This window comes from Carlito syrichta, unplaced genomic scaffold (assembly GCF_000164805.1).
Source record: "Carlito syrichta isolate Samal-C Ts95f unplaced genomic scaffold, Tarsius_syrichta-2.0.1 Scaffold169767, whole genome shotgun sequence".
Classification (NCBI taxonomy): domain Eukaryota; kingdom Metazoa; phylum Chordata; class Mammalia; order Primates; family Tarsiidae; genus Carlito; species Carlito syrichta.
The window spans coordinates 193,173-215,259 of NW_007113863.1; the positions used below are offsets into that span (position 1 = coordinate 193,173).

The 22,087-nt window shown below is 55.1% G+C and overlaps 1 protein-coding gene across 1 annotated transcript in view; it reads right to left on the reverse strand.

Moving 5' to 3' along the window:
* Window positions 1–6,562: 6,562 nt before the first annotated feature.
* Window positions 6,563–22,087, reverse strand: part of PAX7 (paired box 7) — a gene marked incomplete at its 5' end in the record, with an annotated part of 103,016 nt that continues 87,491 nt past the window's right edge. The window contains 2 exons of the mRNA XM_008051334.1: window positions 6,563–6,792; window positions 14,820–15,066. Of these exons, the coding sequence (XP_008049525.1) occupies window positions 6,677–6,792; window positions 14,820–15,066 (363 nt within the window). The remainder of the gene's footprint in view (window positions 6,793–14,819; window positions 15,067–22,087) is intronic.

The window sequence follows — 22,087 nt, forward strand, 5'->3', positions numbered from 1 at the left end:
GCCGGGTGTGGTAGCACGTGCCTGTAGTTCCAGCTACTTGGAAGGCTGAGGCGGAAGGATCGCCAGAGCCCAGCAGGTCAAGGCTGTGGTGACCGGGAACGTGCCACTGTATTCCAGTCTGGACAACAGAATGAGACTCCAACTCAAAAAAAAAGAGTTAAATTCTCACCTCACAAGGTTATGCTGCCTGGGCCATCCCAGGAGCTTAGTTAAAGGCTATTCCCTTGGCCTCAGAGCAGAGACCATATCTCCCTATGCTTCTCCACCTCCAGGGCCTATCACAGAGCAGGAGCTTAAAGAAGGTGTTTGCTTCCCTTTTTGATTCTTACAGAACCCCCTCCCCAACTCACAGTCCCCTTTCCACCTCACAGACAGGCGGTAGACTGCACTTTCTTGCACCCTTAAAGTGCAGCATGACCACATGACTTGGTTTGGCCAATGAAGAGTGAGCTTTGGGTGAAAGATTTAAGAACCAGGAAGAGTGAGCTTTGGGTGAAAGATTTAAGAACCAGGAAGAGTGAGCTTTGGGTGAAAGATTTAAGACCCAGGACATGACCCACCACCTCTGCCCTACCTTCTGGTGCCTGCGGTCAGCAGGCCTGAGATGATGCTCATTCTCCATCAGGTTACGATGAGTAGTAGACACAAATATAAACACAAAACCCACAAGCTTTTAGTGTCTTAAGCCATCAAGATTTGAGACTGCTGGTTACCGTATTCTATCCCGACACAGTGGGACAAACTTTACTTCCATTTGGAGGACAGGACAGCTGAGGGGAGGTGACTTGCCTACAGTCACACAGAGGGCACCTGGGACCAGGGATAGGGCTTTACCTGAGGGGGAATGCTTTGATTCTTCCCAGGGTGAGAGCAGAGATGACTGGATCTCTGAGCACACCCTTCGGCTGGCTCTGGGAAATGAGTTCCCGCTCTGCTTAACACCTGTCTGTCAGGAGTTGCATAATGATTTGGAGTAAGGCGGTGGTGGCCTGGGGAGGGAGGGCTGGAGCCCTGGAAGCTGGACTTTTGGGAGGACCAGATATCCTAGACCCAACTATGCCACAGGTGGGATTGCACTCAGCCTCTCTCTCCTGTGTCCCTCCCACCTCAGTGACTTCATTTAACTGCTGTCTAAAAAGCCTCTTTCTCTCACTGGTAAATTTTGCCCAACAGAAGGCTTATCCAGTATAAGATGTGCATGACCAATAAAACCAGGAAGCAAGACTGCTATGTTACGCAGCATTGTTGTGGCAGTAGCTGACTGATAGACTTATCTATCTAGTATGCATCTCCCCTTTTCCCTTATACACAGAAATCTGATTTTGTTCTGGGCCATCGTGTGCCAGCTTTCCTTGGGATGTAAACAAAGTTCATTTGGGGGACATGGGGGCTTCCAGGAAAACTCCCAAAGAGGGGATTCCCAAGGGCAGGCTATCTGGGGAGGCTCCTTGACCTCACTCTCAGTCCCCCACATTAGCCTCAGTGATTGACAGCTCCGAGCTGTCCAGGTGCTCTCTGGGCTGCTCACAAGACAAGCCTTTGGCTCAGTTTATCGTAGTAACCCAGGAGACCCTTTGAGGGCATCTAGCCCACTTTTTAAAAGTCTATGGAAGTAAGGTCCAAGAGGGAAAGGAAATTGTCTCAGGACCCACAGAAATTCAGATGTGGAGCTGACTCTCTCCCACGTCCTCTTGACCTGCTGAACGATAGGTGGCCAGGTTGGGGTTAGTGGGCTCGGGAGACAGACATGGGGTGGGACGTGGCTGGGATCACTGGCTCTGACATACAGGGCTGGATTCCACAGGGGGCTGGCACTGAGCTCCTCACACCATAGGGTCTGTGTGGAGGAGACAGTGGGGGGCAGCTTCCGACTGGTCTCAGACCCTGGGAAGACCTGACCTCCCTCCAGGTCCTGCCCTGGTAGGCTGGATGGATGCAGGTCAACAGAAACATCCATGAATTCTTCATGTATGATTTCAACCAACCACTCCCCCACCCGACCCCCTTCCTGGTCATAAGATCATCCAAGGAAACCAGGGCCCTGGAATGACACGGTACCCAGTTTAGGACCAGGGGAACCTATGTGGAGTGGACATTGCTGGTCCCTGCCCAGGTCCCCTTTCCTGGGCTAGTGCACCTGTCCCCTATCTGACCTGCAGGTTGTGGCCAGTGACCAACGGATGGCATGGTATAAAAGGCCGGGCTCCAGAGACACTTGTGGTGCTACAATCCAGAAGTCAGATGCCTCTTTGCTTCCTCCTTCCCTAGTCCTGTCTTCCTTCACTCCCTTACAGACATCTCTTGAAAGCTCTCCATCAAAAACAGCCAGGCGTGATGGTGTACACCTGTAGTCCCAGCTACTTGGGAGGCTGAGGTGGGAGGATGCTTAAGATTGTGACTATTTACACCTGTAAATAGTCATTGCACTCCAGCCTGGACAACATAGTAAGCAAGACCCTGTCCCTTTTTAAAAAAATAATAATAATAATAGTAATTTACTTGTCCAAGAGCCCCCATATGCGTCTATGGCAATATGTAAGCTTCTGAACACTATTCCCACGTCCTATGTGCTGGGAGAGAGCCACTGAGGGTTCTAAGTTTAGCAGCAGGAAAAGTTTGTTCCGGTGAAGGGAACTGAAGTTTCGTCTCATTCTCTGACACCGTGCTGTTCCCATGAGCTCAGAGAGATGCTTAAGCAACTGTTGACCGAATATTGATGAAGCACCCACCACATGCCCGGCAGCTGCTTGGCACTCCCGTCCCCTAAATCAGGCCAGAAGGCTTCCTAGACACCCCTCAGTCCCTTCTGTGGCAGCTGCGGAATGACAGTCAAGCGAGTACACGAAACCTTCAAAATGCTTTTCATTTCTTTTAATGTATAACAGTTACGCCTGAGTTACAGAGGAAGCGCTTACAAGCAGCAGGTAGTTAAAGCAAATACCAGTTTCTCTTTCTAGTCTACTACTCCATATAGCTGAATAAATTATGGTGCGATTATATTTAAACACACACCGCACACCCACGCACCCACACACACCCACTCACACCCTCGCGCACACTCACTCGCTCCCGCACGGAGGAACATGGCTGTGAGTCAAACACAGAAGCAACGAAGTTGCAGTTACTAGGAAGGAGGAATGGTCTAGAACTATGCGGATACTTCCCGCGTCGGGGGCTGGCCTTGTCAGAGTTGACAGAAGAAGCATCGGACACACAGAAGTCTCGGAGCCTTACCAGGGGGTGGCCAGGGTGCCCCCGTTTGGTCTCGGTGTGGTGCCTCTGCCGGAGGGGAGGAGAAAAGACCTGGATACCCCCAAAGCGCCCCATAGTGAGGGACACATTTGGGAGCCAGACAAGAACATCAGCCAGAGAGAGGCTCCAGAGAAAGTCCTGTTAGTCGGGTGACCATGGAGTTTCACCGGGTCCCAGGAGCCACCTCTCGGGACCTTCACCAGCTCCAGCTAAAACATTGGATTGTGGTGGAGTGGTCCGACCCGGGGATCTGTCAGGATCTCAAGCCAGAGTCAGAGCAGAACCCCGACCGTCTCATTTTTCCTCTGGGCAAACCTCCCTCCGTTCTTCTCTCCTCTCTTACTCCCCTAGCTCATTTCTTCTGCTCTCGAATGTTCCTCTGGCAAAAGAACAGCAAAGGTAAATCAAGTAAAAAATAAGAGTATAAAAGCATAGCTTGGTTCTTACACATCACTTCTTTTTTTCTTCGTATATATAGTGAGAGAGAAATACCAAATGAAAAAAATAAAGGAACAGGAATGAAAGAACCCAAGAGAGCCTGGAATGCGTAATTGGAAACACACGATATGAAGATATATCCCTACAGATGGTCCCTGGCACTAGCACGACACGCACTGTGGGGGTTTTCTTTCCTTTTTAGTATATATATATATATATTTATAAAAAGTCAACTTCCTATAAACGAACAGCACGTCACCACATTTTCAACTAATGTACAATGAGCTCAGAAGAGGGCCCCCCCCATAGATAGGACCGACAGCTACTTGTGATAGTTGGAGGAAGCATCTCTGACGTTGCTACTGACTCTATTTACAGGGATGGATGGGGGTTGTTTCGGAGCCAGCTTGGATGCTGGAATTCAGGCCTTTCTCAGGCTGTGGTCAGCCCCCAAGAGGCTGAGGCCTGGTGCCCTTCGTCCAACATCATCTCTCTGGTGACGTTTCAAGCTGCCAACACAAGGTTGAATCCTACAGACCGAGTTGGCTAGACACATTAACACATGGGGTTCTAGGGAGAATCCATTGGGGTCAGGAGCCGCTTTCTGGGGGGGGGGGGGGGGCGGTGCAGGGAACAAGTTCCATTTTCTACCAAGATGGTGGCTTGGGAGAACTTCCGAGGTGTTGGACATCATGAGAAATCCTTTGGTTTATTCCCAAGGTCTCAGTGCCATCTCACCACAGGGGGCAGATATTTGGGATTGGTCCTAGCAACGGAATGTCACCTCCTGGGGCTGGGGCTGGGGCTGGGCGGTGGTGCTGTTCCCTGCCTGAGATCCCTGCTCTTGAGTCACACAGGGTGTCAGGAGACTCAGACACTTTGTGAGCCAGGCCTCCTCCAGGGGGAAGGATTGACGGTTCAAGGAATGTGGATGAAGACTGTGGTTGATCTTCAGAAAGAGCTGCTCTCTCTGCGATGGCTACGGTGGCAGGCGCTGGGCTACCCAGGGACAGCACAACCTTCCTTGCCGTCCAGAACTTGAAGAACCAAACTCTCCTGCAGTGTGCCAGCTGGAAACTTGGTTGCACTTGGAGGGCCACATGTGACTGGGTGTCAACTGCTTCCAAAGAGTCTGTCTGTCCTCAATTATTAACAGGTTCCTCTAAACCAGAGATGTGAGCCACCCCAGTCATGGTCCAGGACAGGCTCGATGTTGCCAAGTCTGAAGATGAGATATAGGTATTTGTCACAGCGGTGACATCCATGCCGGCAAGCATCCTGGCGTCCTGCCAACCCAGCCTCCCAGGAGGAAGGAACACGGGCTGACTCCCAGAGAAGCAGCCCTTCCCTTTAGGAATGTCTTGCTGGCTAAGGGCAGAAGGCATGGATTGAGCAAAGAGGTGAACTCATGGACACGGGTGAGGACAAGCAATTTGGTCCAAAGTCGGTGAATTCAGGGCTGTGTCTTCCATTCCAAGTACCTTGTACCCAGCAGCACCCGATAAGGTGATCTGAGTGTAGGTTATGATGACAATGATGGTGAAGATGAATGGGGTTTTGACAATAGGTGAAGGTGGTGAAATTCCCAGGGAGGAGGAATCGGGGGCTTGAGTCATTCCCCCAAGGTCCCAGCTCTCAAAAGAGAATGAAACTTGAGGCTGCTGGAGTGGTCACGGAAGGTGCCTCTTCCCTCTTCTCTGGAACCTTTGGCATCTTCCTCTGCCCAGGAGTGGTGGCTTGAAAATCGGCCACATTGTCCTCGCTAACTGTGACGGGCCAGGAGACAGAGGCCTCTTGGTTGAGAGGGAGTCAACATTGGAGGATGCCACTCGGGGTGGGACAGTGACGTATCCCCCAATGGGAATTGGTAGTCTTGTCTGTGGCGCGAGAAACTGCCTTTGGAGCTCTGAGGGAAGCTCCCTGCACCCCCAGAGTGCTCAGTAAGACGGAGTGCTCAGTAAGACAGAGGCTCTTGCTAGAGGATGGGGAATGTGGAGGACAGGCTTGGGGCTCTGTGGGAGGCTTTGTGTGAAATCTAAACTCCATGTGGTGTGGATTTGCGGGCAGAGAGCTGCAGCCTTGGGCCACGGAGATTTGCTGCCCACAAGCAAAGGGTCCCTTCTGAGCCCGCCTTCTGCCCTCTCAAAGCCTCAAGTCTTCATTCCTTCCTTGTCTCATCTGATCCAGCTAATGAGGAAGCCCTAAATGGGGTGGCATGGTGGGAATTTGGGATTTAGTCTAAGAGGCTTCTGCTTCCAGATGCCTGAGTTGGGTCTTCACACCTAGGGCTGGCCCATGGATGACAAGCGCAGTCCCCACATGGCCCCCCCTGGCTAAGCCTCTTCCTGGTCTTCCCAGTCTAGATTTCTCCCCTTCACCCAGGAGAGGTGTGCAGGGAGGGCTCTAAAGTCCTCTGAATTCCTGGGTGGAGGTGAGACTGTCACCTGCTGACTCTTCTGGGAAGACCCCAGGACGAAGGTCCCCTCTCTGCTGGAATCCCAGTGTCCAGAGGCCCCCCTCTCCCCCAGAGAGTAAGCTACCAGCACTTCCTGCTGAGAATAGCCCTGTGAGTGTCACCTCTACCTCTGGACAGGGCACCCATAGAGTCAGGTCCAAAGGGCTTCAGCGCCTCCGTTCAGAAACTTCCTCTTCTGGGCGCCCAAGGTGTTCAGGGTGAGCCTCAAGCTCTGTGCCTCAGCTGGCACAGAGGCCACCATGGGATGTGATGGGGGAGGCCTGAAGGCTGACCAGAATCCCTCCTGGGGAGAGAGCAAGGGGCAGACTCCTAGTGCGTCACTCTGGATCCCTACCCACAGGTGAATGGCAGATTGACTGTCCACCTCCCGAGGGCTGGCAGTTGAGAAGGGGGTGGGCTCCTTTCCCGGCCTCCTGGGACCCAGAGGGGCAAGGGAGCTGAGGCTGGGAGGCCCAGGGGCCAGAAAGGGTTGGGCTGGGGCTTGGGCTGGGGCAAATCGCCCCAGGGGCCCTAGTAGGCCTGGCCAGTTTCCACAGGCAGGAGTCCCAGCACGGCAGAGTGCTCTCCAAGCTTCATGCGGCGCTGTGTGGAGAGGCTCACGTTTTTGGCCAGGTAATCAACGGCAGCTGGAAAAAAAGAAGAGAAGCTCCTAGAAATTGAGGTTCTTTTTATCTGTTCTCCTATTTACCACTCATGCACCCACCCATCCGTCCATCCATCCATCCATCCACTCACCCACCCTCTCGCCCATCATCCCTCCGTCCATCCATCCATCCATCCACCTGTCTATCCATCCATCCATCCATCCATCCACTCATACACCCTCCCGCCTATCATCCATCCGTCCATCCATGCATCCATGTATCCATCCATCCACCCATCTGTTTATCCATCCATCCATCCATGTATCCATCCATCCACCTGTCTATCCATCCATCCATCCATCCATCCACTCACCCATCATCCCTCCGTCCATCCATTCATCCATCCATCCATCCATGTATCCATCCATCCACCTGTCTATCCATCCATCCATCCATCCATCCATCCACTCATACACCCTCCCGCCTATCATCCATCCATCCATCCATGCATCCATCCATCCACCCATCTGTTTATCCATCCATCCATCCACTCACCCATCCACCCATCCACCCTCCCGCCCATCATCCCTCTGTCCATCCATCCATCCATCCATCCATCCATCCATCCATCCATCCCCCATCATCCATCTGCCCATGTATTTATCCACCCATCCATCCATCTATTCACAGCCATCTCCCCTTCCTTCCATCTATCCATCTGTTCCTCCACACATCTGCCGTTGCATTCGTCGGTCTCTTCATGAAGCTCTTTCTTTTGCCTCCTCTCCAAGCATCCAGCATTTACTCAGCGCTTGCTGTGCACCCTGCTCCCTTGAGGGTATTCACATTGTTGAGTAAAGAATCAGCCTCCCCTCTCCAGCAAGCCCTGTACGTATGGGGGAGGTCCAGTGAGTCTCACTGAGTGTCCTTCTGCCTTCACTGGACACAACATCAATGAGGAAAAGTAAGATACCTGCTGCAAAGCCAGAGGGTCTTTTGCAGATGAGCTGAGGGGCCTGTGTAGAAGGAGCCAGGATACCCATATGCAGGAGCTGAGATCTATAGCCCCGTCTGTTCTGGTCACCCAGAGAAGACAGATGAGTCTGAGGGGGTGTGTTCAGGGGAGTGCCGTGTGCTTGTGCGTGTGTAAACAGTAGAGGTGAGACTCTCCCTGGAGCAATGATGGGCACACACATGAATGCTTACACAAGAGCAGTACCTGCATTGCCCATGCACACACACATGTGTGGGTTGTGCATACCTTTGTGAGTAGAGGAACCGTAGGAAGGCCTGTGAGTGTCCAGGTACTGTATACAGGTGAGTTCCATCTGAGCTGTCCCTACCTGTCCACATGTAAGTGCAGGGATCACCCCTGGCTGTGTGCACACGTGTTTGTCTTGACTGTACAAATTGTGCCTGAGGTTGCAACAGAAATGGGCCCTAGCCAGATGACTTGGCCCAGATATTGCCTCCCATGCCAGGATCTGCAGCTGTGCCCATTTCAACCCCTGGGACCTCCAGGACCCAGAGGTGAGAGGGAGATGGAAAGAGCACTGAACTAGGAGTCTCGAGGTCTGGCCCAATGCCCACTCTGTCGTCTGCCCACCAGGGGACTCTGTAACACTCTACATGCTTCCCCGAGGTTGGAGAATCCTGTCTAGGGCAGGCAGGTGGAGCCCAAAGGTGCAGGGCATGGCCTGAGGGTGAGGCCAGGTGGGCAACACTGTGCACTGAGCCAGGGGAGGCTGTATTGCCGAGTGGCTTGAATGTCTGAGGTTTGAATTCTGGGCCTGCCAACTTTTAGCATGTGATTTGGGGTACACCACCTCACCTGCCCGAGCCTCAGTTTCCTTGTTTGTGGACAGGGGATAACAACAGCCCCAGGTAGAGGAGCTGTTGGAAGGTCGAACAAGAACTGCACATCGCGGGATTCACTGATGCTGTGCCTGGCACCCCCATGAGCTCAACAGATGTGGGCTCCAGGCCCACAGGAGACAAGGATCGGGACTCAGTAAGCAGAGGTGGCCTTTGATGGGGAAAGAAGGAAAGGAGCAGCCAATGAGGTGGCCTGCGGTCCCAGCTGCCCCTGCCCACGTGGCTTTGGGCACATCCGTCACCTCTGCAGGCCTGCTTCCTGTCTGCAGAATATGGTGAGCAGTCCCAGCCTCCTCGAGGGCTGCTGTGGTGAGGATCACATGAGATCACGTTCCTTGAGACGGCGGTCACACAGCATTTGGGACTGGGCCACCTGGATTCCTAAAGGGTATGCAAAAGGCCCTGGGGTCTCTCTGTAATGTCTGTAATGCCCCTCCGCTCACCAGATCCGAGGTGGGTGAAAAAAGCTAAGTGTGCTGAGGGCCTGAGCTGAGCCCCCGGGGGCTGCCAGCCTTCTTCCAAGGTCTCTCAGCTGGTAGAGTAGAAGTGGTGGAAGCCCTGCTTGGGTCTGCCCTTACGCTGGGCAAGGGAGTGAGCATTGCCGTCCCTGCCCCTGGGGGGACCCTGCAGTCCAGGCCACACCCTCTGCTACCTGGAACTAGTTTCCCCTGAGCTACAGGGTCTGCCCTGTCAGGAAGCCTCATTCTCAGAGGGATGACAGGAAAAGAAGGGAGAACTGGCCCCTCCCACAGCTGGCTCTTGCCCATCCTGTCCTGGGCACCTTCTGCTCATCTTTAATTTCATTCCCACCACAACTCTTTGAGGCTGGTAGTATCAGCATCCCCAGCTTAGACGTGATGCAACTGAGGCCCTGGAGATTGCATCCCTGCAAAGGTCATGGGGCGCATACATTGTGGGGCCAGGATTCGAACCCAGGCAGTCTGACGCCAGCTCCTAACCACCCCAAGCCTTTACCCGCAGCCTCCTGGACAATAACCTTGCATGCACACAGCACTTTAGCGTATATGGGGCGCTCTGCACCTCAAATTCTGCACTGATCCCCTGTTCTACTTTAGGCAACATAAGTGACTTTGCCCAAGAGTACATGGCCAAGTCAGGTAGCCTTCCCCTGAGCACAGCAGCTGCCGCCTCCCTGTCCTTACTCCACACCATGCCAGCCTCTGACCAGCCACCCCAGCTACGTCTGTGGATGGGACTGAGACAGCTGGCTTTTTACGTCGATACACAATATGGGTATATATTTATGGGGCAAATGTAACGTTTGCTACCTGCAGAGACTGTGTAACAATCAAGTCAGGGCGTCACCTGAATATGTGTCATTTCCGAGTGTTGGGAAAAGGTCAGGTCCTCTCTTTCACCTATTTTGAAATATCTAATACGTTGCTGTTAACTGTAGTCGCCCTACTGTGCTCTCAAATGCTAGAACTTACACCTTCCGTCTAACTCTATGCTTGTACCCATTAACCAGCCTCTCGTCCTGCTCTCTCCTTCCCAGACTCTGTCCTACTCTCCACCTCCATGAGATGAACCTTTGCGGCTCCCACATGCGAGTGGGAACACGTGGTATTTGTCTTTCTGTGCCCAGCTTGTTTCACTTAGCACAACGTCCTCCAGTTCCGTCCACGCTGCTGCAAGTGGCAGGATTCTTTTATGGATAAATAGCACTCACTGTGTGCAGAGGCCACGTTTTCTTGATCCAGTCCTCCGCTGATGGACACTTAGGTTGGTTCTGTATTTTGGCTATTGTGAATTGTGCTGCCATAAACAGGGGGTGCAGGTGTCCCTTGGCTACACTGACTTCCTTTCCTCCGGATAAAGCTGGCAGTTCTGTCTTTAGCTGGCTTTGACAGTGATCAAAGTGACAAAGTGAGGGCTTCACTCATGGACAGCTCCTACTCTGTGCTAGGCAGACATGACCTCATCTGAGTCTCTCAACAGCCCCGTGGATGTGAGATTGGCATGACTGTTCCCCTTCTATAAATGTGGAAACTGAGGCACGGGAAGATTTTTGGCCCAGAGTCACACATGGCACCTGACACGGAGGAGCCCGAATCGGTCCTGCTTGTGCCTCTTGCCGTGTGTTTCCTCCTTAGCGTCTCAGCTCCAACCCATGGCCCGGCACACAGTAGGAGCTTGCCCAGGTGCTATCACGGTGGCTAAGGACACACCGGGAGGCCAAAGTTTACTGACAACCCTCCCCTCCCAACTTCAAGGGCACCCACGGGCTGCAGATCCTTCTGCCTCTCCCGGGGGTGGAGCCGAGGGCCAGCGAGGGCAGGACTGTGACATTTCCCATTATGGCCTCCGTCAGCGTCCCTCCCTGTCCCTCTGTCCCTCCACATCTCCCTCCTCCGCCTGGCGCCCGCACCCGGGCTCCAAACGTCTCAAATTAGATTAATCGGGAGTTGGCAGGAGATGTGGCGGTGATGCCAACCAGTAAACAAATCTCAGCCGTCAGCGCCTCGTCAGCCCGCGGCCCCAGAGGAGGACCCTTCTAGACACAAATTCTTATTAGACTTGTCAGATCTATTAAAATTCTTTTCACACTTCTGCGTTCTATCAGCCCCACCATTAGTACGGCCCTGGCCTCTGGGAACACCAGGGCCATACTAATCTGCCGTGTGCCCCGTCCCTGGCCCCCTGCCCCCACCTCCTCAGGGACGGGGAGGGACAGACAGATGGATGGACAGTGGCTGGAGCAGGAGAAGAAGGTGGGGAGACCGGAGGCTGAGAGAGAGGAGGTGGACTGAGTTTGGCTCACGGCGAGCCGGCTCACCACACACCTGAAGGTGGCACCCAGGGGCAGGGCTGTGGCAGTGTCCATGTCAATGTGGACTGCTGGGGCAGACAGCCTCTCTGGGATTCCATCTCCTCACCTGTCCAGAGAGAACAGCCAAGTACACGGCACAGCATGGCCGAGAGGATGGAGGACAGACCCATTGTAGATGCTCAATAAACGGCCACTCCTCCTTCCTTCACATACACGTGTTTTGCAGATGCATATCTTTTTTCCCCCTGAGTTGGAGTCTCGCTCCGTTGCCCAGGCTGGAGCGCAGTGGCTTGCATGCTCACGGCCACCCCGGCGTCGACCTGCTGGGCTCCGGCGATCCTTCTGCCTCAGCCTTCCAAGTAGCTGGAACTACAGGTACCACGCCCGGCTAACTTTTTGGTTTATTGTAGAGATGAGGTCTCAAACTGTTCTCAAACCCATGGGCTCAGGCAATCCCCTCACCTCGGCCTCCCAGAGTGCTGGGATTACAGGCTTGAGTCACTGCGCCCGGCTTGCATGTGTATATCTTAAAGCTAGGTATATACATGCATAAACCCCTCTCTGTGTGCGCATCTGCCCATGTGCAGGTGCCCGTGAAACCATGGCCGTGAATCCACACACAGATGGGTTTAGGTGTGGCATAGAGGAGTGACTTCCACAAGTGTGTGGTTTCCAGTTAGGAGACTTGGAGTCCACCATTGCCCTCCTGTGGGGCTTGGGAAAAGCTGCCTGGCCTCTCTGGGCCTAGTTTTTTCCTCTTCAACCTGAGAACAAATAGCTTAGCGAGCTGTATGAAGGAGGAAGATGCATTTTGCCCCGTGGCTTTGGGGTTGAGCTTGGGCTCAGGATGGATGCACGGGGGTGACAGGTGGACCTGGCACACATAAGGCAGTCTGGGACATGGGGTTCTTGCACATGCCCTGGGAGCCCAGCCACAGGCGTGTTCAGTGGCTCCTGGACAGGGGGCAGGTGGTTCACAGGAATGCAGCATGTCTCTGGGCTAGCCCAAATGTCAAAGGTGAGGGAGACATGCAACGGAAACACCTTGAGACCACTGAGTCTCATGCACAGCCCGTTTTACAGGTGGGAAGACTGAGGCTGAGAGGCAAGGGTATGACTGGCCCACACTGACTGGTGGCTGAGGAGCAGACTGTCTCTCCCCGCCCAACTCTGGAGCCTCCGGGTCTGTCTGGGCAGGGCAGGAGAAGCTGGCCAAGAGGGTCTCTGAGCCATCCCCAGTGGAGCTGGGAGGAGAGTGAGAGGAGGGGAGGAGGGGAAGCATGGAGGAATCCATGCTGGCGGCTGGGCCCCGGTGGAGGGGAACAAACACTCCTTTCTCGCCTCCTGGGTCCTTCCCTTTTGATCCCCTCTCCTGCTGCCCCCATGCTGACTTTCGGGTTAATTTTATTTCCGAGTTGGGCAGGCGCCCTGGAGCAGGGCACTGCGCTTGCTGGGGTGTGACTAACGCCTGCCCCAGGCCGGGCCGCCTCCGAGGTCGCTCTGAAATCTTTATCAAGAGCATGTGTGTCCGTTCCATGCCCGGGAACATGGGTTGGGTCAGGGGTCATCCCAGGCCTCTCCAGAAACATTCCCATGCACGTGCTTTCAAACATACATGCCTACCCCATGCACACAGGCACAAGCACACACCACATGGGCACACCCAGATGGACATCTGCACACATGTGTACACAGACTCACCTATGCACGTGCCCAAACATACACACACCCCTATTTACACACTGCACACATGGTCCAGTGCCCACACACATGCACTCCCAAACACACAATCACGGACACACTATCTCAAGCATATGTACACGCCTGAACACACATCTATACCATGTGTACAGAGCCACACATGTGTGCATACTCGAATGCATGTTCATTCCACATATCCACACGATGACATAGGCATACATAAGCCAAACACACAGGACATACATAGAAATACTCAACCATATGTACACACCTGAATACACATTAAATGTGTGTATATTCGACATATATACTCACACATACACACGCTCACCCATATGCACAGATGCGTGCGGTAACGCTCAGATGCTGAATACTCAGACGCAGCCCATGCACACACGTATGCACGTACACACACATCAATCGTAACACACTCCTGACACATGCATACACGTATGCACACACACATATGCAAACATGCGCCTCCCCAGGCAGAGCCTGTGCACACAGCTGGCCTTCATTTAGCAGCAGAGGCCAAGGCCATATGAGGAGGAGAGGGTTGGGGTGGGCAGGAAGCAGAGGTCAGGGAGGACCGGCCAGGGCTGTGACTGGGGAAGGGACACCCTCAGGCTTGGAGGCCTCCACCTCTTGCCACACGCCCTTCTGATTAGTTTGACACCAGCAGGCGAGGCCTTTCAGGGAGGTGGGGCGGGAGGGTGAGCGGTGACCTCTGCTCCCCGTCTCGTCTGGGCCTGGTCCCACCAGGCAGGCAGAAGCTGTGGCCAGGCCTGCATTCTCTAGCTTTTGGCCTGAAGGTTCACCATCCTTGCTTCAAGGCAAGATACCAAGGGGGAGTGACCGGGGTGGGCGCGAGGGGCCATCACAGGGTTTGGGGAAACCAAGACTGGGGCGTGGGGTAGAGGGGAGAGCTCGAGGCACAGCTTTCCGTACCCAGGACAGAAGGGGTGGGGGCCTCCCCGCAGCTGTCCCGCGGCGGCCACTGGCGACACACGCCTATCTAGCACCCGAACTGAGGCCGGGGCAACCAGGGAACTGGATTTCCATGTGTCTCATTTCAATTGAAAAACTGATCTTCAATTTGGTTATTTCTTGGTTGGGACAACTGTAAGTATACTTGGAACACCTTGGGTGTGTAAGTCTACTTTCTCCATGGTGAATGTTATGAAATTTAAATACGAGTCGAGTCGTTCTGATGGAAACCTCGTGTCTGCATTAAAATGGGCTGTAAGTGCAAAACACACATCGGATGTCAAAGACAGTATGAAAAAGAACGTAAAAGGTCTCACTAATAACTGCATATGGGTCGCATGCCGAAATGGTAATCTTTTGGATATACTGGGCTAGATAAAACATTCGCAAAAATAATGACTCTTATTTCTTCGTATGTTCTAAAACGTGGCTACTAGAAAATGTGAAATAACATTTGTGGCCCATGGTGTATTCCTACTGGGGTCCAGGCTCAGGGGCGGGGGCTGGGCCAGGAGATGACCCGGGTTTGGCCCAGTTTGGTGTCATCGTAGGCGAGCCGTTCCTTCTTGATAGACCTCAATTTCCCCATCTGTGAAATGGGTAGCCACCCCACCACCCCAGCACCACCCTGCCTCTTTCTACAAATAAGCAGGAGGCCCTTGGAGGGGGAGGGAGCAAGACCCGGGAGGGGGTGCCCAGGGCACCGGACACTCACTCTGGCCGTATTGGCCGTACTGGTAGCCGGCCACGGGGTCCACGCTGTAACCGGCGGTGCTGTAGGTGGGCGGGCAGTAGGCCTGGGAGGTGGGCAGGCTGTCCCCCGGCTTGATGGAGTCGGCCCGCTGGCTGCAGCTGGCTGAGATGGAGGTGGCCGAGTCCAGGCCTCCGTGCAGCGGGGAGATGGAGAAGTCGGCCTGCGGCTGCGGGGGCACCGCACTGGGATTGCTCAGGATGCTCATCACCTGTGGGGAGAGACCATCAGCACCGGGCTGGAGGCTGCCCAGATGCCCGCACCTGGGCAGCTGCCACGCCGGCCCCAGACAGGCCTTTGGTGGAGGCTCCTGCGAGGTCCTCCGCTCGCCTGGTTTGCGTGCTCTTGTGCATGGGGTGGCTATCAGTCTCCAGTGTTTCTCCTGCTCAAGTCCTGACCCGGGGAGCCTTCCTCCCCTGAGAGCCCAAGAAGGCACGTCAGGGCTTTGCTCACCTCTCTACCCCCTGGGCTGGGCTCCCAGGGGCACCCTGGGCCTGTCTGTTGAACAAACACATGCGTGCTTGAATGCATGAATGAATGAATGATCTGACTAGTGATTCCTCTCCCCTTGGTCATGGGGCTCTCCTTGGTCAGAGAACTGTGCCTCCCCCATCTGACTGGGATGCCCTCAACTTCCAGCACAAATGCTAGAGAGGGACTGATCTGTCTGGCCCCTCTCACCCTCTCTGTGCCTGGCTTCTCCACTCTCAGCTTTTCTGGACTTTCAGTGTCCTGCTCCTGCAGTACCAAAGCACATGACCAATGCTACCAGATAACCTCCCAGATACCTTTGGTTCTGCAGGTGTCTGTGACCATCACCCCCTTGGTCAGGTACAGCAACTAGGCACTCACCATCAGTCTGGCAACTCAGACCAACAGGGTGAGGCTTGTCTCTAGAAACTCAGCTTAAAGAACCTGCTATTGAGGCATTGGGGTGCTCACTTATTCATTCAACAAACATGTATTAAAGGTGAGGTCGAGGGCTGAAGGCCCTGAGACTTCAGAGGAGAAAGAGCCACAGTCCCTGCCTCGGTGGGAGGCGGGAGGGATAGATCCGCCTCTGGCCTGGGAGGCAACTAGCAGAGACATGGAGGGAAGAGAGAAGCATCTACCATCGAAGGGGCCATGGAGCCCAGAGGAGGGCACCCAGTCAGGCTGGCAGGTCAGGGAAGCTTCTGGGGAGGCAGTAACTGCCGTTCGCTTCCAGGAGAGAGAGAGACACACAGTGACTCCGCCAGTCCAGGGCAGAGCGGGCAGAGGGCAGGAGGCAGAGCAGGTCCTTGGGAGCCCGATGCGAGGGACCAGCCTGGTGACTGCCTCTGGGCGCCACCCTGAGTGCGCGGTGGGGACAGCTTTGCGGGTTATCTGCCCAGCACTGAGAAAAGAACCCCCAGGCACATGTGCCCTGACTTCCCTCTCGGGGAAGAGGCAGGTTGTGGGCTTTGGAGAACGATTTGCTGACTGATACCTTCTGAAGGTTTTGACCTTCCCGCTGTTGATTTGTCCCGGCCACAGGCACTGAGGCACGGCCATGGTCAAGGGCACAGACGTGGATTCCTCGGGCCAAGGACAGACGCCGAGCTCCCCTATGTACCCGCTGAGTAACCTTGGAGTTGGGGGTTCCCAGGGCGGTTACCTCGCCTGACCCTCCCAATCCAAAGCCCCACAGAGATGTGTAGGGCAGAGCTAGGATGCCTATTTCTCAGGTGAAAACACGGAGGCCTGCTGAGGGCCATGGCTTTCCCAGACCTCACAGACCTGTGTGAGCAGCCCAGGGCCCAGTTCGCTTGCAAAACGTCAAGATCGACGCTCAAGGACGAGGTGTGGGCATCTGACCCCTGTAGAGGCTCTCACTCCAGGACCAGTCATAGTCCCTGGAGTGTAGTCCCTGTTTCCTGGACAGCTGTGGGGGTGGGGGGGGCCTCCCTCACTCTGGGGGCCTGGCCCCTCTGGAATGCCACGAGCCCTCCGCCTGACTCTTCCCTCCAGGCTCCCCGCACACTCCCTCAGCTCCGGAGTCACCCCTCCTCTGTCCTTCTCCACTGCCTATGGCTTGAGCTGGCTGGGGCTGTCACCACACAGTGGTCTGTGTCTCCACTGCTGCTGGTGGGATCCAGGTGGTACACAAAGGTGTGTTGACCCCACAAGATGACACACGGGATGGGTGTGCAAAAAGGTCCATTCGAGAAGCAGGAGAGGGCCAGGTGGTGTCTACACTGCTTCAGGCACTACCACTGCTTTAGGGAGTAGGGGTCTCCCAAGCTTGCTCTGCACCGAATGGACCCCAGGTGGACTCAGGCATCTGACACCGCCCTGGAGCCGAGGAGACCCAAGTCTTTCCCTTACTTGCCATCCGTTCCATCTCCCACCCGACACAAACATGGACCCCACTCCCTGCTCAGAGGAGGCCTGGACTCCGAGATTAGACTTAAAGGTTTAGGGAAAACATACAGGTTGCTTGTCCGCTCCTTCGGAAGGTCAGCTGTGGGAGGCGGGAGACTTGTCAGCTCTGGTGAGACCCATTTTCACCCTTCTCTCCACATCCCCAAAATGCCAAGACCAGACAGGATAATGAGGGCAGGAAGAATGGGACTGGCTACAGAGAGCAGGAAGGTGCTTTGGGGACAGGCTGAGAGCTGTGCATCGACCTAGTTCTTATTCTGTAAGACAGAAGAGACCCATGCAGTACCGCCACCAAATCTGGCACTATCATTCAAGAACGATCAATGGACAGGTGTAGTGGCTCGCGCCTGTAATCCCAGCACTTTGGGAGGAGGAGACGAGAGGACGGCCTGAGTCCCGGGGTTTGAGACCAGTCTGGCAATTTGGCAAGACCTCATCTCTACAATAAATCAAGAAAAATTAGCCAGGCATGGTGGCACACGCCTGTAGTCCCAGCTACTCGGAAGGCAGAGGTTGAAGGATCACCTGAGCCCACAGGCTGAAGCTGCGGTGGACGTGAACGTTCCACTGCACTGCAGCCTGGCGACAGAGTGAGACTGACTCAAAAAAAAAAAAAAGAATGATCGATGACTCCTCAGTACCTTCCAGCAAAGGCTTCTTGGGACCTGACCTCTACCTCCCTGTCCTAATTCCTCCCACCCTTTTTTGTACTTTATATCCCAGCTAACCCAAACGATGTGATCTTTCCTGAAGATATTATTCTTTCCTTTATTTATTAATTCAACAGACATTTCCTAGAGTGCTACTATGTGCCAGCTGGAGACAGGGCTAGACTACGAGCTCTTTGAGGGCAGGATGTCTGTGTTTTTCCCACCTCTATAGCCGCAGTACCTACACTGTCTGCTACATAGTCTGGACTCAGAAAAGCTCTGATGAATTCATGCATATTCACTAAACAAGTATTTATTGGGCGCCCATTGTGTGCTAGACACTGAGCCAGGAACAGGTGATACAGCAGTGACTGATACCAATTCCACACCCTCCTGGAGATGTTGGCCTCATGAAGGAAGCTGATTATAAGCAAGTCAACAAGTAAGGTGATTTCTGATACCGATAAACGCTATGGAGGATAAATAAGAGACCTGTGTGGGGAGTCAGGCAAGATCACCCCAAAGAGGTGACATCCAGCAAGAGCCAAGAGAGCAGCCCTGAGACGATGTGGCAGAAGAGCTTTCCAGGCAGGGAAATCAGCAAGTGCAAAGGCCCTGGGGTGCCTGGGATGGAGGAGGCTGAGCTGTGAAACGCACCCAGCAGGTTTGAGAAACAGCAAGAAGGTCACTGTGGAGAGTGAGACTCCCAAGAGCTTCAGGGCCATGTGCGATTCTTTCTCAGAAGGGGTGTGTGGTGCCCACTGGCTCAGGAGGCCTGGGACCGTGGGCCGTTAACAGACAGCTCAGGAGCTGCACAGGTCCAAGGAGCTTTGACCGTAATGGGATTTACTCAATGGGATTTGCCCCGGAACATCAAATCAAATCCACATCTGGGATAGGTGTGAATGTGGACGTGCCGCCTCTGCTCACTCTCCCCCAGAGTCTGTGGATCAAAGGGCTTCCATTCATCCAAGCCCCTGTCTCCAGGCAGGGCGGCTTCCAAGCACACAGGGCAGGGCTCAGCTGGAGAGGGGTGGAAGGGGGGGCACTTGCTGAAGAAGGCCATGGGCTCTGAGCCACTTCATTGACACTCAAGCAGACGGGATATTGCTCCCTCCATTCTGCAGATGGGGAAACGGAGGCACGGGCAAATGAAAAGGCTCGCCCGTGATCGCACAGATGGTAAGGCAGAGCTGAGATTTGCACCCGGATCTCCCGGAGAGTACAGGGGGATTGGCCCTCGCCTCCCTCTGGCTTCCTGGGGACCACTGGAGATCCCTCTCTGCCCGCAGAAGTAGGAAGTGTTTGCCCACAGTGAGGGGCCCCGCTGAGGTCTGGGGCCTGCAAACTTTTGAACTTGAGGAAGTCCTGGTCTGATGCAGTAATCCACCCCTCCAGAAGGCTAAGGCCTCTCCCCGGGTGGGTTTTACTTTTTCCCGGTGACCTTGCTCTCACTAATGTATTACTTCTTGGTACGTCACCGTTACTAACTCAAAATCAATACCGACCTCCACATCTGTAAGGCTTTATCTGAAGGCAAATCTCAGGGCTGTCCGTCAGGCTGACTGACAGCCATCCCTTCCTCTCCTCTGCCCCCCCACCCCACCCCGCCAGGGCCCCCACCTGCTCCCAGCCCCTTCCTCTGCCTCTACTCCAAATCAGTCCCAGTCTCGACCAGACTAAATCAGTAAGAGGCCAGCCTCACCCTCCCTCCCGCCCGCTGGGGAGAGGCTTGCTGGTTTGGGGGTGGGGGCCCCCCTTCCGCAGCCTCTGCTCACCACCCCCTCCCCCAGGACGCGCCAGCGCGCTCCCCTACTTTAAAAGAAGGGGATGGGAGAAATGTAATTAATTCCCTCCGTTCCTGAGCTGGCCCCAGGGCCTGGGACCGAGGAGGCTGAGCTGTGAGATCTGCACCCTCTGTGATAACCGAGCCAGGCTTTGGGAGCGGGTGGCAATTAGAAGGGGCGATCGCCATCGCCAGGCTCCGTGGCGGGGCCGTGGAGGGTGGGTGGGGGCTGCAGTGGGGTACAGAGGGGAAAGGGAGGTGCAGGGCCAGAGTCTGGGGGTCAAGGCGGGGTGAGGGGCCTGGAATCAGGTCAAGGAGCCCGGGGAATGGCTGCAGGTCACAGAGCGCCTCTCCATCACTGCCGGAGGGGGGACTCCAAGGCCCCCAGAAGCTCATCACTGGACCAGGGCCAACCAGAGGGGCTTTCTTGCCCCATGGGGGCCAGAATATCTGCCCTAACTGTGCCCCTGGGCAATGTCTTTAACCTTGCGTGCCTCTGTTTTCTCGTCTGTATAGTGGGAGTAATATTGTGGCTACCTATGAGGTTGCTGCAAGGATTAAATGAGTGAATACGTGCAGAACGCTTAGACAGTGCCTGGTGTATCACTAGTTCCCAGGAAAAGCCAGGTCTCCTCCCATTTTTCTCCTCCCCCTCCCCCACACCTCTTCTACCTGGATTGGAAGGGAGGGGAGGGGTGGGAGGGACCTGGCCTGGCACTTGAGAGCATGGTCACTTGAGAGCAGACCCAGGGGACTCCTCTGTGTCTTTTCCCCAGCGGGGCTGACACCTCTGTGGGGGCTTTCTGAATGAAGAACTGCTCTGCTACCTTAGAACAGGTCTGTCCTCACACAGAAGCCGGGACCCACCAGCTGGAAAGGGAACCAGGGGTGTGTGGCCATGACGAGTCGCGCCCGCTCCGGCCCAAGGGCACTCACGCACAGAAAGGAGACGCCATCAGAGACGCCAGGCCCCGATGGCAAATCCGTGGAGTCTCCAGGGCTGAGCTGGGTGAGGCCTGGAACCCACACACACGCTCCCAACCCACGCCCTGCACAGGCCGTCAGCCCCGCACGCCGCGGTGCACCCCTGAGTCCCCGGCCGTGGGACGAGAGATCGCCAAGCAGTTTCTCATCGGAGCCCCAGGAGCCGGCAGGACACGGCTTCACATCCACACGCCTACTTCCTCAGACTCATCCCACGCAAGCACACACGTGCGTGCTTACACACAAGCACAGCTAAGGATGTTCTCGAAAGCTGGGAGGCAGTCTGGAGATCGCTGCATTTTCGGAGATGGGAAAACCAAGGCTCAAAGAGGAGGAACAACTTGCAGGAGTCTCACGGCAAAGTCATGGCGGTGCAGCCCGTCCCAGGGCTGCCGCCAGACCTCCTTCCCCTAGGCTTGGCTCCAGAAGGACCTGCTGGCTTGCCACACCGCACATTCACCTCCAAATCTCAGGTCTGGCTCCAGCCCTTGACCTCCACAAGAGGGGAGGGGGGCTATTCAGACAATCTGTTCCTGTCAGGGCACAGCTTGCCAGGAATGAGACACAGTGTCTGTCTGAACTGCATGAAATGCGTCTTTATGGACCAAGGACTGTCCCCAAGCTGGGGGCTCACCCGGGGCAGCCCAGCTCTCAACTGGCTCTGGATCCTAAGAGTCCGGGGCCTGGAGTCCATCTCTGCATCCAGACGGATCCATCAGGGCTGAGGAAGAGGGCCGGGCTCTTCCTGGGTCACACACCCGCCCCGCCATCCGCTGCCTGTCCTCTGCCCCACAAGTGAGAAACCGCCCACCCGGGCAACTGCTCACCTGTCCCCAACCTCGATTCTGCTGAGAGGATCTGCTCCCTCCACCCCCGTGCCCTGCAGTTTTGCTCAAGTTGGTCTGTCCGCTCCATCACTGGGGCTCAAACCCCAGGCTTGAGAACCACAACTGCCACATCATCACAATGACTTCTACACACACATAACACGACAGTGTGTCCACACGCACATGGGCGAAGACGTGGAATGCACAACACACACACACAGAGACACTCCTCCAGTAACGCACACGTCATGCAGACAGCCAGCACGGCCCCCAGGAGTGACAGCCATGAAAACCTGTACACACACATGCTGCATCACAGCCAGCCCACAGACTCCCAGCCCTCCCGACGCACACACAGAGCCAGACGGAACTGCACGCGTGCCCCACGTGTGGCCCCACGACTCCACCTTCACGGCGCACTTGTGCCAACCCGTGTGCCCACTTTCACGCTCCCCGGCCCCCACGGACACCCCGACCCTCATCCGCTGCCTGTCCCCGGTTCCATGTTGGGATTAGCATAAGCGAGAAATCCCCCACCCAGGCAGCTGTCCACCTGCCCCTCCTCCTCTCAATTCTCGCTAA